Source organism: Doryrhamphus excisus, chromosome 16 (assembly GCF_030265055.1).
Source record: "Doryrhamphus excisus isolate RoL2022-K1 chromosome 16, RoL_Dexc_1.0, whole genome shotgun sequence".
NCBI classification, from domain to species: domain Eukaryota; kingdom Metazoa; phylum Chordata; class Actinopteri; order Syngnathiformes; family Syngnathidae; genus Doryrhamphus; species Doryrhamphus excisus.
In genome coordinates, this window is record NC_080481.1 from 13,626,538 (window position 1) to 13,640,357 (window position 13,820).

Genomic DNA, 13,820 nt, shown 5'->3' on the forward strand with positions numbered 1-13,820 from the left:
ATGAGATTCTTCCTTGTATCTGATCAGGAAATCTTTTCTTTCTTTCTTCTTAATTCATTTCAGACATGCATACTATGTTACATTAATGTTTCTCACATATACACTTACAATATCTATTTATATACTTACATATATGTACTCACATACGTATACACACACACACATATATATATATATATAAACATGCAGCATACATACACATATTCATACATATACATACTTATATATATATATATATATATATATATATATATATATATATATATATATATATATATATATATATATATATATATATATATATATATATATATATATACATATATACACACATACTACATACATACACAACACCTCATTACTACACATGTCTGAAAAGGAGCAGGAAGAAACAAAGCTTATTAAATCCTTCTCCACGCCAGAGCAGTTACCAATTCAATAAGTGTTTTTTTCCACACATATAATCACAGAATCATACATAAGACAAAACAACAACAAAAAGAAGAGTGGGAACATCGGACACCCCTGGCACCGACCCCCCTGGCCCTTAAGTGCACCCACCAGCAGTCCCGGCACACCCCGCTGCCCTCCAATAAGAAGCCATTTTGGCTGTACCCACAAGTATGTTTGACCCCTGGACATTAATTTTTCATTAATTTTTTTTAAAAAAGATTGGAATCATACAGTAATTCGTTTTAGTACGCTCCCTGGTAGGCTACATGTTTCCCGTCATTACTGACATTGATGCGACAGCTGGCCGTACCGAGTTTTATTTTGAAATCCACACCCGGAAGTGTGCCATTTGTTGTCTTCCCGCATTTTGACGGCGGGTGCTTGGAGCCGGAGAGGGTCAGGGGGGGGGAGGAGGAGGAGAAGCACGGGAGTGGAGCAAGAAGACTACAGGAGGAGAGTCACAGGGTGACAAATTCTTAGTGACCATCCTTGGACAGGCTAGCTCACCAATGCTCCTCCACCCTGGACGGACGGCTCACACGGACGGATTTCGCTGCGGTTGGTGTGTTGGAGGAGATGATCACGGTGAGTCCGCCCCGTCTTTTCTCAAGTGGAGTCCACGCTGACATACTGTATATATAATACATGTCCTCCTGGTACACGTCTATGAAGATGTTTGCTATGTGTCAAAGCGGAGTTGAATGACATAGCTGGCGTCTTTTTTGCTAGAGGCCGCCATTCTGATTCTGCTGCTGCTGTTGCTGCTGCTGCTGCTGCTTGGTGGTAAAGGAGAATGGCCGGTGCATGTCTTCCACTGGAGGCTAACAGCAACATATATACACCATATATATATACATATATATGTATATTTGCTCATACGTTAGAAGCTACGCTACAGTTGATATTAATAACACTCAGCAAAGCATGTGTTTTACTAACACATACGTCAACGTAAGTCCTACCGGTGAATTGCTTCACCTGACTGATGCTTAGGAATGCACACCACTAATAATGTCAATAAATATATATAAATATATATATACGCGGAGATGATAAGCAATTGGAATCGGATAAGGTGAACGGCTGTGTGTGTGTGTGTCCACCGGTCCATTGGACGAACTGTCCCCGCTGTTGGTAGTCACATAGGCCAAGGCTGTTACGTAACAAGAAGCCTACGCTGTTTGAATGCGGTCCCGCACACACGGCCTGTGCGTGGTCCTCTCTCCTCTTCATTTCACACCATCCGCATTTTATCATTAAAACCTAAGTGTATTCTTAATTTCCCCGGATTATTATAACACACGGATATTTTTTTTAAAGTATTGATAAATGACTTTGTTTTTGCTGGGGGTTTTAAGCGCCAGTGTTAGGGGCTGTCCGGTTAAAATGGCCCCTGTAGGAATAGTCACACACACACACACATACACACACCCTCCCTTCTCTTCCACGACATACACGGAACCGCAACAGCAGCAGCAGCACCGGTAACACAGCAAGTGGGACCACGCTGGTCGACCTTGTACAGGAGAGAAGAGGGACGAAGCCGGTGAAGTGGTAGGGAGGAGGGGTTCTTGTGTGTGTGTGTTTGGGAGGATAAAGGGGGGGGGGGGTCTCCTTGAATTTGGTCGATTTACCTACAGAGAGGATGAGGAAGAAGAAGGGAGCTTGGACGTGTCAGAGAAGATATGGAAGGAAATGCTATTTTGGTTTCCCTGGTGAGGTTGGAGGTCTGCTGCAGGCCTGGTAGGATCATCTGGAACCAGGTGCTGAGGCAGATGATCACTTTAGGAGGAAAGCTAGGCGGTCTAGGCTATGGTATAGATGCTGTGTTTACATTGAATAGATGAATGGGTTGACTAGAATAGAATAGAATAGAATACAGTCTAAATCAGGGGTCTCAAACTCAATTTACTTGGGGGCCACTGGAGCTAGGGTCTGGGTGAGACTGGGCCGCATCAGGTTTTCAAAAAAAAAAAAACCCAAAAACGCATTTATTAAAAACAAAAAAATTAAAAAAAATTGCTTTGGTTCCGATTTTCTACAATAAAAGCTCTGATAAAACATTCCACTGTTCTCAAATATCTTACTTTTTATTTTTCTACACAAAATAAGATGAAAAATAAACAAACAAATCAAGAATAAAGAAAATCAATCAATCAGTAATAAACAAATAAATATATTAATAACAATAAAACGGCAAATAATAAAAACTTAAGAAACCACATATAGTTGGTGGGTAGACAAATTATTTCTTTTCAGATTAAAATGAACAAAGCATTATTAGAGCCCTGTAGACATGACAAAACACGACTATAGTCACATTTATACTCTTTTTATTTACAACATATTGCGCAACTGCAGGGTCTTGAGACACATGCTAACTCGCAAACTAGAGAGCGAGCGACCTAAACGGTAGCCTTCAAGTTATTTCCTTTAAACTTAAATAGACAAAAACTTACCACTTCCACACGGATAGGGAGGATAACTATTAACAGTTATTTAACCTTTAACATGAACATTAATCAAACGTAATAATTTTTTCTGGGTACATGATACCATACAGGCGGCACTGTGGTCTAGCGGTTAGCGCGCAAACCTCACAGCTAGGAGACCAGGGTTCAATTCCACCCTCGGCTATCTCTGTGTGGAGTTTGCATGTTCTCCCCGTGCATGCGTGGGTTTTCTCCGGGTACTCCGGTTTCCTCCCACATTCCAAAAACATGCTAGGTTAATTAGCGACTCCAAATTGTCCATAGGTATGAATGTGAGTGTGAATGGTTGTTTGTCTATATGTGCCCTGTGATTGGCTGGCGACCAGTCCAGGGTGTACCTCGCCTCTCGCCCGAAGAGAGCTGGGATAGGCTCCAGCACCCCCCGCGACCCTCGTGAGGAAAAAGTGGTAGAAAATGAATGAAAGTCGCACTGGAGTATAAGTTTCATTTTTTTGCGGGTAATTTATTTTCCAAACTACTTGACCAAAACAGACATTACGTCCTCTTGGAAGGCAAGTTCTAACAATAAAAGAATAAAGAACAGGCTGAATAGGTGTAAGATATGCTAACACAATGCTTATTCAGCTACACAAAAAATAAACATGAACAGAAAAGGTGTCCAGTGTTTATGCAACATAAACAGTTTTCTCATTTATAAGTCGCTCAGGAGTATAAGTTGCAGGAACAGCCAACCTGTGAAAAAAAGTGGGACTTATAGTCCGTTATTGTCTAAATAGCTAGTGTCTGTGGTTGGTCTGTTTTCTTGCTTACAGTTGGTGGTGGGGGGTTCAGTTCATTGAGGGAAATCCTTAAGCAGAAGGTAAAAAAAAAAAAGGCAAAGGTGATATTTATATAATATTAAATCAGAAGTTCAAGTGTAGGCCCATGCTGTCTTTATATTTAAGAGCTCGAATAAACATGGCGACTGTTTTGATTTAGAGGAAAACACTGAAAGCATGCATGACTGAAATAGTGGCTAACTCACCAGTGTTTATGTAACACATTTCATATTGTATACAATGTTAATAGAGTCCCACAACTGTAAGGACTTATGTCTATACAGATATATACAGCATAGACATATAGATACCACTTAACGCATTATACATGAAATGGTCATGTTTCAACAAAGTTTGGGAAGAACAGAACTTTGAAGCCACTGTGGTAAATATTGATGGTAAACATACACACTTTTTAAGAAACAAATAAAAAATACAATATAAGGGGTGTGCTGGCTAAAAAGAAGGTGATCCTGGGTCACCATGACATTGATAGAAACCCTGTTCTCAGTCACAGGGCAGTATCGAGATACTGGAAGTGGTTGTGATTTTTAAGGATGTGCTTCCAGGCCCACAAATGGAGCTTTTCCATGGTGAATATTATCCGACTACAGTGGAAGCTTTGTTCGCGTTATTAATTCATTTCAAAAGGTCTGACTCAAATACATTTTTCTGATAAGAAATAATGTAAAACCAATTAATTCATTCTAGAAAGCCAAAAATGTTAACACAAAACACGTTTTTGTAGTTTTACAATGATAGTTGTACATGTAAAAAAAACTCATCATTAATCGCATTTTGTCCACACTTACCTCCAAATTAATCACATTTAATTGCAGTTATCTATAACAAGTAGGGGAAATCTCTTTGTGGTAATGTATTCAATGCATAACAACAATGATAACTACATAACATTTTATGTAAAGGAATATCAATTTTGGAAATATGGGTCATTATTGGAAAAATATCTGTCAGAAAGCATATTTTTTATTACTTTTTTATTACTTTATTAAAAATCAGAAAAAAATACTGTCTGCTGTTAAAGGAAACTTCTGTTTTTGTAGTTTTACAATGATAGTTGTACATGCAAAAAAAAAAAATCATTAATTGCATTTTGTTCACACTTACCTCCAAATTAATCACATTTAATCGCAGTTATCTATAACAAGTAGGGGAAATCTCTTTGTGGTAAATTATTCAATGCACAACAACAGTGATAACTACATAACATTTTATGTAAAGGAATATCAATTTTGGAAATATGGGTTATTATTGGAAAATACTGTCAGAAAGTATATTTTTTAAATTACTTTATTAAAAATCAGTAAAAAAAAATACTCCCTGCTGTTAAAGGAAACTTCTGTTTTTGTAGTTTTACAATGATAGTTATACATGCAAAAAAAATTAATCATTAATTGCATTTTGTCCACACTTATCTCCAAATTAATCACATTTAATCGCAGTTATCTCTTTGTGGTAAATTATTCAAAGCACTACAACAATGATAACTACATAAAAGTTAATGTAAAGGAATATGAATTTTGGAAATATGGGTCATTACTGGAAAAAAATCAGTCAGAAAGCATATTTTATATGACTTTTTTATTACTTTATTAAAAATCAGATAAAAAAAATACTGCCTTTTGACAGTCAACCACTGATTACATCACAGACGGTTAATGTAACTTCCTGTTCCGGTTGCCATTTTGTTAGATTCCAGTTCACAGCTGGACTCACACAGTTTATTAATAACATAACACAACACAACATGGGCCATATTATAGGCTACCTGGAGAAAGTATGCAACAAGTCAAAATTGTGGTGTAAATGTTCAACCTTAACTAAAACACGCAAACCAAGGTGGATGCTAACCGAGGTTCCATTGTACTGTGATGTTAATCTTGAGTCCTGTTTGTATATTGGCATTATCTGTATTTATTACTCAACTTTTAATATTTTGTAAAAATTCGAGATGTCCTGATCTGAGCTTCAGGATCGGCGGCCAATCTTCTGTATTTTTAAAGATCGGATAATATCGCCTTCCGCCATCAGATCAGGCCGATCCGGTTGCCATATCTCATTTGCGACAAAGAGTTACTCACCGACTTACTATGTGTGGTAATGCGCACATCTTCTGTGTCATCATTGTGGAGCAGAAAATGATGACGATACATCTCATAACATGATTAAAATATCAATTTTTCATAATAGAGGACATTTCATTAGATCATTAGTGTTTGAGCAACTTTTCCTGTCTATGTGACTTTCTCATTTAGAGCCAGCGAAACCTACGGAGACAGGCCTGACAGCAGAGACCGGTCCTTTCAAGACCTTTACACTTTGACCCCTGATTCTGGCGCAGACATCTGGAGCTTTGTGGTAAACAGTTTAACTCCGACCAATCACCCACGGCGTGCGGCCCTAAGGTGCGGCTATACCAGAAACCCCTCGCTTCTTCAACACTGTGTCCAGGGAGATAAATGAGTGAGCCGGCTTCAAGGGAAAGGGCGGGGACATGTACCAGAACCCCAACAGGTAAATGCAGAAATAAGACGCAATGACGACATTTTGTATGTATTTTTTTTTTTTTTACCCGTGTGCTTGTGTTCATACAGAATGTCCTGGTTCAGTGGTTTCCTAGTTGCCAGAGTGGATGACCGAAAGACTGCGTGGGGGGAGCGCAATGGCAAAAAGTCCAAACGGAGGGGAGGCTCATCTCTGTGTAACCCACGTTACATGAGCTGTCTGCGGGACCCAGATGCTATGGAGCCCCCCTCTGGAGCCCCCCTCCATCATCAGCACCACCGTGGAGGGGTGCCAGGCGCCATGGGAAGCGGAAGCAACTTTGGCGCTCGTTGCGGATGGCAAGAGGACCACTACGGCAAAAGGGGCGGGCCTCACTGCCACCGGGAAGGCGTGGGGCTGAAATCCGTGGACTTGGACTTTGAGGATGGCGAATTGAAAGCCAGGAAAGGTGGCTGTAACGGTGGAAGTGGCGGCGACACGGGAGACGACAGCGCCAATGGCGCCGGTGTGGTGACGGCTGCCGACTGCTGGCTCAGGGTGGTGCGGGTATTCCAATCGAAAAAGTTCCAGTCCCGCAAACTGGAGCGCCTATACCAGCGGTACTTCTTCAGGCTCAACCAGAGCTCTTTGACCATGCTGATGGGGGTGCTTGTGATTGTGTGCGGCATCATGCTGACCTTCCACTGTGTCCACGCCCCCCCTCATGTGGCCTACTCGTCCACCTTGTCGGTGGCGATGGCGCTCTTCATGGCTCTTATGGTGGTGTGCAACCGCAACGGCTTCCATCAGGACTACATGTGGATGGTCAGCTACTTGGTCATTGGTGTCTTGCTGTCAGTCCAAGTTTTCGGGGTGCTCATGGTGGCACCCCGGAGCGCTTCGGAGGGCATCTGGTGGTCCGTGTTTTTCATATACATCATCTACACCCTCCTACCTGTGAGGATGAGAGCGGCGGTGTTAAGCGGAGCCGTGTTGTCCATTATACACGTGGTCACCACCTGGCAACTCAACCAGGAGGACAAGTTCTTTTGGAAACAGGTAAGAGAAGCTGTCTCGTTACGTCGCATGCTTTACTCAACACAATTGAACGGAATGTAAACAGGATGGAAAATAAGTTGATGGTTCTGTATTGAGAAAGGTTTCTGTTTGCTTTATTTTAGTTTTATTAGCTTTTTTCATTCATTCATTCATTTTTTACCGCTTTTCGTCACGAGGGTCGCGGGGGTGCTGGAGCCTATCCCAGCTGTCTTCCGGCGAGAGGCGGGGTACACCCTGGACTGGTCGCCAGCTAATCACAGGGCACATATAGACAAACAACCATTCACACTCACATTCATACCTATGGACAATTTGGAGTTGCTAATTAACCTAGCATGTTTTTGGAATGTGGGAGGAAACCGGAGTACCCGGAGAAAACCCACGCATGCACGGGGAGAACATGCAAACTCCACACAGAGATGGCCGAGGGTGGAATTGAACCCTGCTCTCCTAGCTGTGAGGTCTGCGCGCTAACCACTAGACCGCCGTGCCGCCTGTATGGTATCATGGTACCCAGAAAAAAGTATTACATTTGATTAATGTTCATGTTAAAGATTAAATAACTGTTAATAGTTATCTTCCCTATCCGTGTGGAAGTGGTAAGATGTCTGCACGCTAACCACTAGACCACCGTGCCGCCTACTAGCTTTTTTAACTTTTTAAAATTTCTGTCTGTGATGTGCTGTGAAGTTCATCGGCTATTTTGTTTTTGTCTCATCTGACGCCTCTGACCCGCACAACACAGGTTGTTACTGTACTTACTTTCTCACATGCGATAATAATCTCATTCATCTCATTCAAGCCTTTTAGATCTTCCAGTATTTGTACCTATCCCAGCTGTATTTCCTGATCAGATACAAGGAAGAAACTCATTGGTCATTGGTTCCCTCCACATCCTCGCAGTGTATTTTAATTTCCATGTTTCCAAAAAGGTGAAATTAGGCCACTTTTTACCCCCGCTCTTTTCCCCCACTATGCTAATTTATATTGACTTACAAAACACACAATAACCCATACAGAAAGCCTTTTAGATCTTCCATTACCTGTACCTATCCCAGTTGTATTTCTTTAAATTTCTAAAATGGTCTGTTTTAATTTCCTCACGAGGCTCGCAGGGGTTGCTGGAGCCTATCCCAGCTGTCTTCGTGCAAGAGGACCAATCACAGGGCACATATAGACAAACAACCATTCACACTCACATTCATACCTATGGACAATTTGGAGTCGCCAATTAACCTAGCATGTTTTTGGAATGTGGGAGGAAACCGGAGTACCCGGAGAAAACCCACGCATGCACGGGGAGAACATGCAAACTCTACACAGAGATGGCCGAGGGTGGAATTGAACCCTGGTCTGCTAGCTGTGAGGGTCTGCGCGCTAACCACTAGACCACTGTGTAGCCCCATGTAGTCAAATGTCCTTACTTATTGATAACCATCCTATCACATATCTTATATTTTATTGTACTTTTTTTTTTTTTTAAAAAAAAGCAAAGAAACATTAATAGTTTGTTTTGGACTTATTATATGACATTTGAGACTTTGGCTAACACTTCAGAGCAATGAGAAACAGCCTTCATATAGTGAGAAATATCTTACTTTTTGTCTCTTATGTGCTCCACTATGTCCAGCAGAGAGTCACTAAATTCTGTGTGTTGTTTGATGTCAGGAGGGTGGAGTACAGTGGGATTCTGTGTGTGTGTGTTTTGGCTTAAAAATGATTGTTGAGAGCATTTGGGGGGAAGGAGAACAGTAAAGTTGTACGCAGTTAAATCATAACAATGAGCTGTACTTATGAGATAAGTACAGGAATGAACATTTTCTCAGAAATTATGCAAGAAAGAGGATATTTACTGTCAGTTTTAATCGGTAAAGTACTGTTTTTTCGTGGGTTGGGGTGGTAACAGTAGAATCATTCATTCATTCATTTTTTACCGCTTATACTCACGAGGGTTGCTGGAACCTATCCCAGCTGTCTTTGGGCGAGAGGCTGGGTACACCCTGGACTGGTCACCAGCAATCACAGGGTGTAACCCTAACCCTAATTCTCAAATGAAGCATTCTAGTTGAATGCTAACTCCGAACCGAAAAGGAAGTGATGACGTAAATATTAATTCATGACAAATTATATCTGATTACATTTAAAATGTGTCTTTTTATACTTATGGTGAGATAATATCATGTGAAAAGACATTGTGGTAACGTTTCATATTTTTGTCACCACATCACATCTGCCCACGCGGACATGTTGTGCGGCTGTGCGGCTCTTGTCATACAGTGTGTTGTTTGTGCGTCATGCCAAGGACCCGGGGGCTCGCTGAAGGTCAGCCTCGGCTGGATGGCTCTGTGCTTGTCAGTGTGTGCGCTGTGCGACACTTGGGACAGTACCCATGATATAACCCAGGATCACTCTGGTCTCTGTGCTGACACACAAGAGACGCTTTGTGCTTTTTTCCCCCGCCGGGTGGGGCCAAGGTGGTGAGGACGAGGGGTGCACACTGTGGTCGCTAACTCTCATTCTGATCTGCTGATCGGCCTTTCTGACCCTTTATTAGGAGCGAAAATAAGACAGACTGTGTAACTTTTTTGCAGTCATTAAATGTAGCAAAGTATTTCTTATGGAGTGGGTTCATGGGAACTCTGTACTCTTTACCATCAAGTACACAATATACCATAGTGCAATCCATCACCCGCTCTGACAATGTTTGCCGTCTTTAAGAGAATGAATGCTGTGAGATAACTGTGTCCCAGTGATGCTGTGTGTATTTCCGAAGGTCGCTTGTGCTCTACGAAGCACACTTTACAGCATCATTAATCATGGCTTCTCCCTTGTGTGCAAGTATTTCCTCTTTCTCCAATAACTCATTAACCCCACTGGGTTTCTGTTGGTATTGATGGGTGCTGATAACGATAAAGAGTGGATCCTCATTTCTGCTTGTTGTAGATTCCAAAAATGTGAGCTAGAAAGGTTTATTAGTGACTCATTATGGAGCTGGGTGATATTTTTTTATATACCGGTATACCGTTATAGTCTTCCAATTATAAGAAAATTACTTTACTTTTAGCTTTTTGTAGAGCTTCCAGAATCTGCACCTAATCCACAATTTCCTTGGATTTCCAAAACATTCATTCATTTTGTACTGCTGTTCCTCACGAGGGTCGCGGGGGTGCTGGAGCCTATCCCAGCTGTCTTTGGGCGAGAGGCGGGGTACACCCTGGACTGGTCGCCAGCCAATCACAGGGCACATATAGACAAACAACCATTCACACTCACATTCATACCTATGGACAATTTGGAGTCGCCAATTAACCTAGCATGTTTTTGGAATATGGGAGGAAATCGGAATACCCAGAGAAAACATGCAAACTCCACACAGAGATGGCCGAGGGAGGAATTGAACCCTGGTCTGCTAGCTGTGAGGTCTGCGTGCTAACCACTAGACCACCGTGCCGCAGACTTTGATACATAAGATGACTCAAATGCTGTTATCGTGAATGGAAGCTAGCAGGGTTAGCTTAGGGTTAGCTTAGCTTAGGGAAGCATGCTATTTTGCTCGCATGCAAGACCACTTTAATGGAAAGAGCATTTCACAATACCCGATGATGATGTGCATGTTCTGAAAAAATCTATAATTATAGCATACAAAGGTATATATATAGCTGTCCTTCGCAATATTGAGGTTTGATTTATCGCTCTTTTGATACCCGTACTTAGAGGTACTAATTTTCCGTACTCTTGTGTCTTTATGTGGAAACAATTGTGGTAAAAATTTACTTTTTTTTTAAATACATTTTTGTACTACAACTATATGATTTTTTTCTTAATAATACAGGGTATCTTTTACATAACGTAAGAACCTGTACTGCTTGTGAAAGGATTTCCATGCCTGAAGACGAGCATGAATGTAAATATTAGCAGGTTAGCTCGTTTTTTTTTTTTTTCAAGACTTTCAGTTTATAATGTCTTTGGATTTTACAAGAAGGGTGCATTTAAAAAAAAAATACTGTCACAGAAGTGTGCTCCGTTTTGTAGGCAAGTAACAGAACATTTCAAGTTGCATCTCAAATGAACTGGAAGCCATTGTACTAGCTAGGCTAGTACTGGAGAAATATCGTCGAATTTACGCGTCCTCATGAGGAGTCATGCTGGGCCAATAATCAATATCTCAGTTTTGTAAATTTTTAAGAGTTAAAAGTTAGAGGACAAACATTGTTTAATAGCAAAGAGACACACCTCAGGATTAGAGCAGTCACATGGGTCAGTTAGCTTTATGTTGTCGGCATAACAGTGACGGCTAATCTTATGTTTGTGAATGATGTCGCTGAGCGGCAGCATGTAAATATTGAACAAAAGAGGGCCAAGTGCTGATCCTTGTGTCACAATTGAATCAACGCCTCTTGGTAAATAAAGTCAAAAAAGTCTTCTGTGTCAAAATTGAACAGTGTCATAATTCCTTCATCACACACGTTGTCTGTCACGCTGTCATTTTTTGTGGTGTCCTATACTGCAGTAGTTCAAACATGCCTGGTTTTTCGCTGTGGGGAGGGTGTGTATGTGTATGTGTGTATGCTAGGTACTATTATCATATTACTATTTTTTTTTCTTTTTTCTTTTGATGAGCAGTATTACAAACAAGCGTTGCCAGTCACTGGGGGGATGGAGAGAGCGAGGATAATGTGCCATGTGCCATTTGCTAACGACAAGTACACCGTCATGAGTGAGACGTCGTTCACTGGCTGTCATTCATCAGCTTGTGGGAGGAGCAATCACATTCATTAAGTTTTCTTTTGACTTGTATTTATGCAGTGCAGGAATGTAGTATGGAGTGAGTGTGCATGAATGACATGCATTTTTAGCGTCATAATCAGCATAAGTTGAGCTTTACTAAATCATTACTAGATACTAGGACTACAAATCATTCTATGGAAAAAGCAACTGAAAATGGAAGGTCATTTTAATTAGTCATTTTCTATGGTGATATTCTGGTCCAATCACGTGATCAGAAATTGGGCTAACTAAAGTACAGTAAACCTCGGATATATCGGACTCGGATATATCGGAAATTCGCTCACAACGGACAGATAAAAAAGAACCAATTTTTCTGTAATGCATTTCCAATAAAAATTCATTGCATATATCGGATTTTTTATAATGGATTTCGCCTATTTCGGACAAAATCTCCAGTCCCGTTCCAATGCATTTCCATTAAATTTCCCTCGCATATATCGGATGGCTGCATCATGGCGCTCTGATTCGCCGAATCGTGACAGGCCGCTATACGACGTCATTTGCAGCGTTTGCAGCGTTTGCAGGTACATTGGAAACATAGTCAAGGAAGTGCCTTTTTATAACGGATACAATTCAATTTACGCATATACCGGATATAAATCCGATATATGCATAAAACGTACATTTTTCGGTATACGCATATAACGGATTTCGCTTATATCGGACAAAACCAGTGGGAACAATTGAATCCGATATATCCGAGGTTTACTGTAGTTTCACACTTAAGCGGAATTGGACATTATTTCCCGGTCAGAAGTCTGATATATATGTATATTTATTCTATTATTATTAGATTAATATATCTAATATCTGCTATTGTTATGTTAATATTACATTTTTGTTTATTTAATATTTACTGTTGCACGAAAAAGCAAATGTTTTTCAGTAATGGCCACTTTTCCCTCCTCTGATGGGGGTCCAGGGCCAGTTTGTAACAAAAAAATATGACGATTGCAGTTTGTTGTTTTTCCAGGAAGCCACATTAATAACACTTTTCAAGATCAAATGACCCTCTCTGGGTTCTTCACAGAAAATAATTAGAAAAGTCAGGAAATATATAATAACAGTAATTATGAAATCAATAATGACCAAATAACCCTCTCTGGGTTCCACACAGAAAGAACGTTCACTATATTGACGGTTACCATGGTACCCATTATGTCATTGTATGGTCATATCACCTCGTACTTAGGTATGTGACAAAAATAAAAAAAATACAAAATAATAATAGTTTAAAAAAATAAAATAAGTAAATAAATTATATCAGAAAGGCAGGAAGTGAACAAATGTAACAGTTACTGATTGTAAAAGTACCAGATGGAAGGGTAGGATTTAATAAGCTTTGTTTCTTCCTACTCCTTTTGGACATGTGGAACTGGGAACTGATTATGGGATGCATTCAACTGTAATCTGATGCATGTTCAAATGAATTATACCATTACCATTACCATTACCATTACCATTACCATGCACAAATTTAGATAAAAGTTCAGCTTCAGTTATTGTGTTCTTTTCTCATAATCCAGTTTTGTAGGTTCCAGTTGTCTAGCCTAGTAGACACCACTGTTTGCTCTCTCCCTCTCATCAGCTTCCCTCTGAAAACCACAAAGCAAGCAGGCTGAGAAACTGAACTACTGTAAGTTATAATTATATTCGTTTATGTTCGGAATTACTCATTAAGTCGGAAAAGTGTTATAATAAAATAAAAATATAATAATATATAATATAAAATGTTATAATAATC

At 40.3% G+C, this 13,820-nt stretch overlaps 1 protein-coding gene across 4 annotated transcripts in view; it reads left to right on the top strand.

Moving 5' to 3' along the window:
• Nucleotides 1-841: 841 nt before the first annotated feature.
• The window catches only part of LOC131104131 (adenylate cyclase type 6-like), a 40,411-nt gene continuing 27,432 nt past the window's right edge, over nt 842-13,820 (top strand). The window contains exons 1-4 of one of the 4 annotated variants that reach the window (XM_058050962.1): nt 842-1,038; nt 1,183-1,236; nt 6,001-6,259; nt 6,340-7,288. In XM_058050962.1, coding sequence (XP_057906945.1) covers nt 6,240-6,259; nt 6,340-7,288 — 969 coding nt within the window. In that variant the 5' untranslated portion in view covers nt 842-1,038; nt 1,183-1,236; nt 6,001-6,239. The other 3 variants (XM_058050963.1, XM_058050960.1, XM_058050961.1) reach the window with 3 other exon arrangements.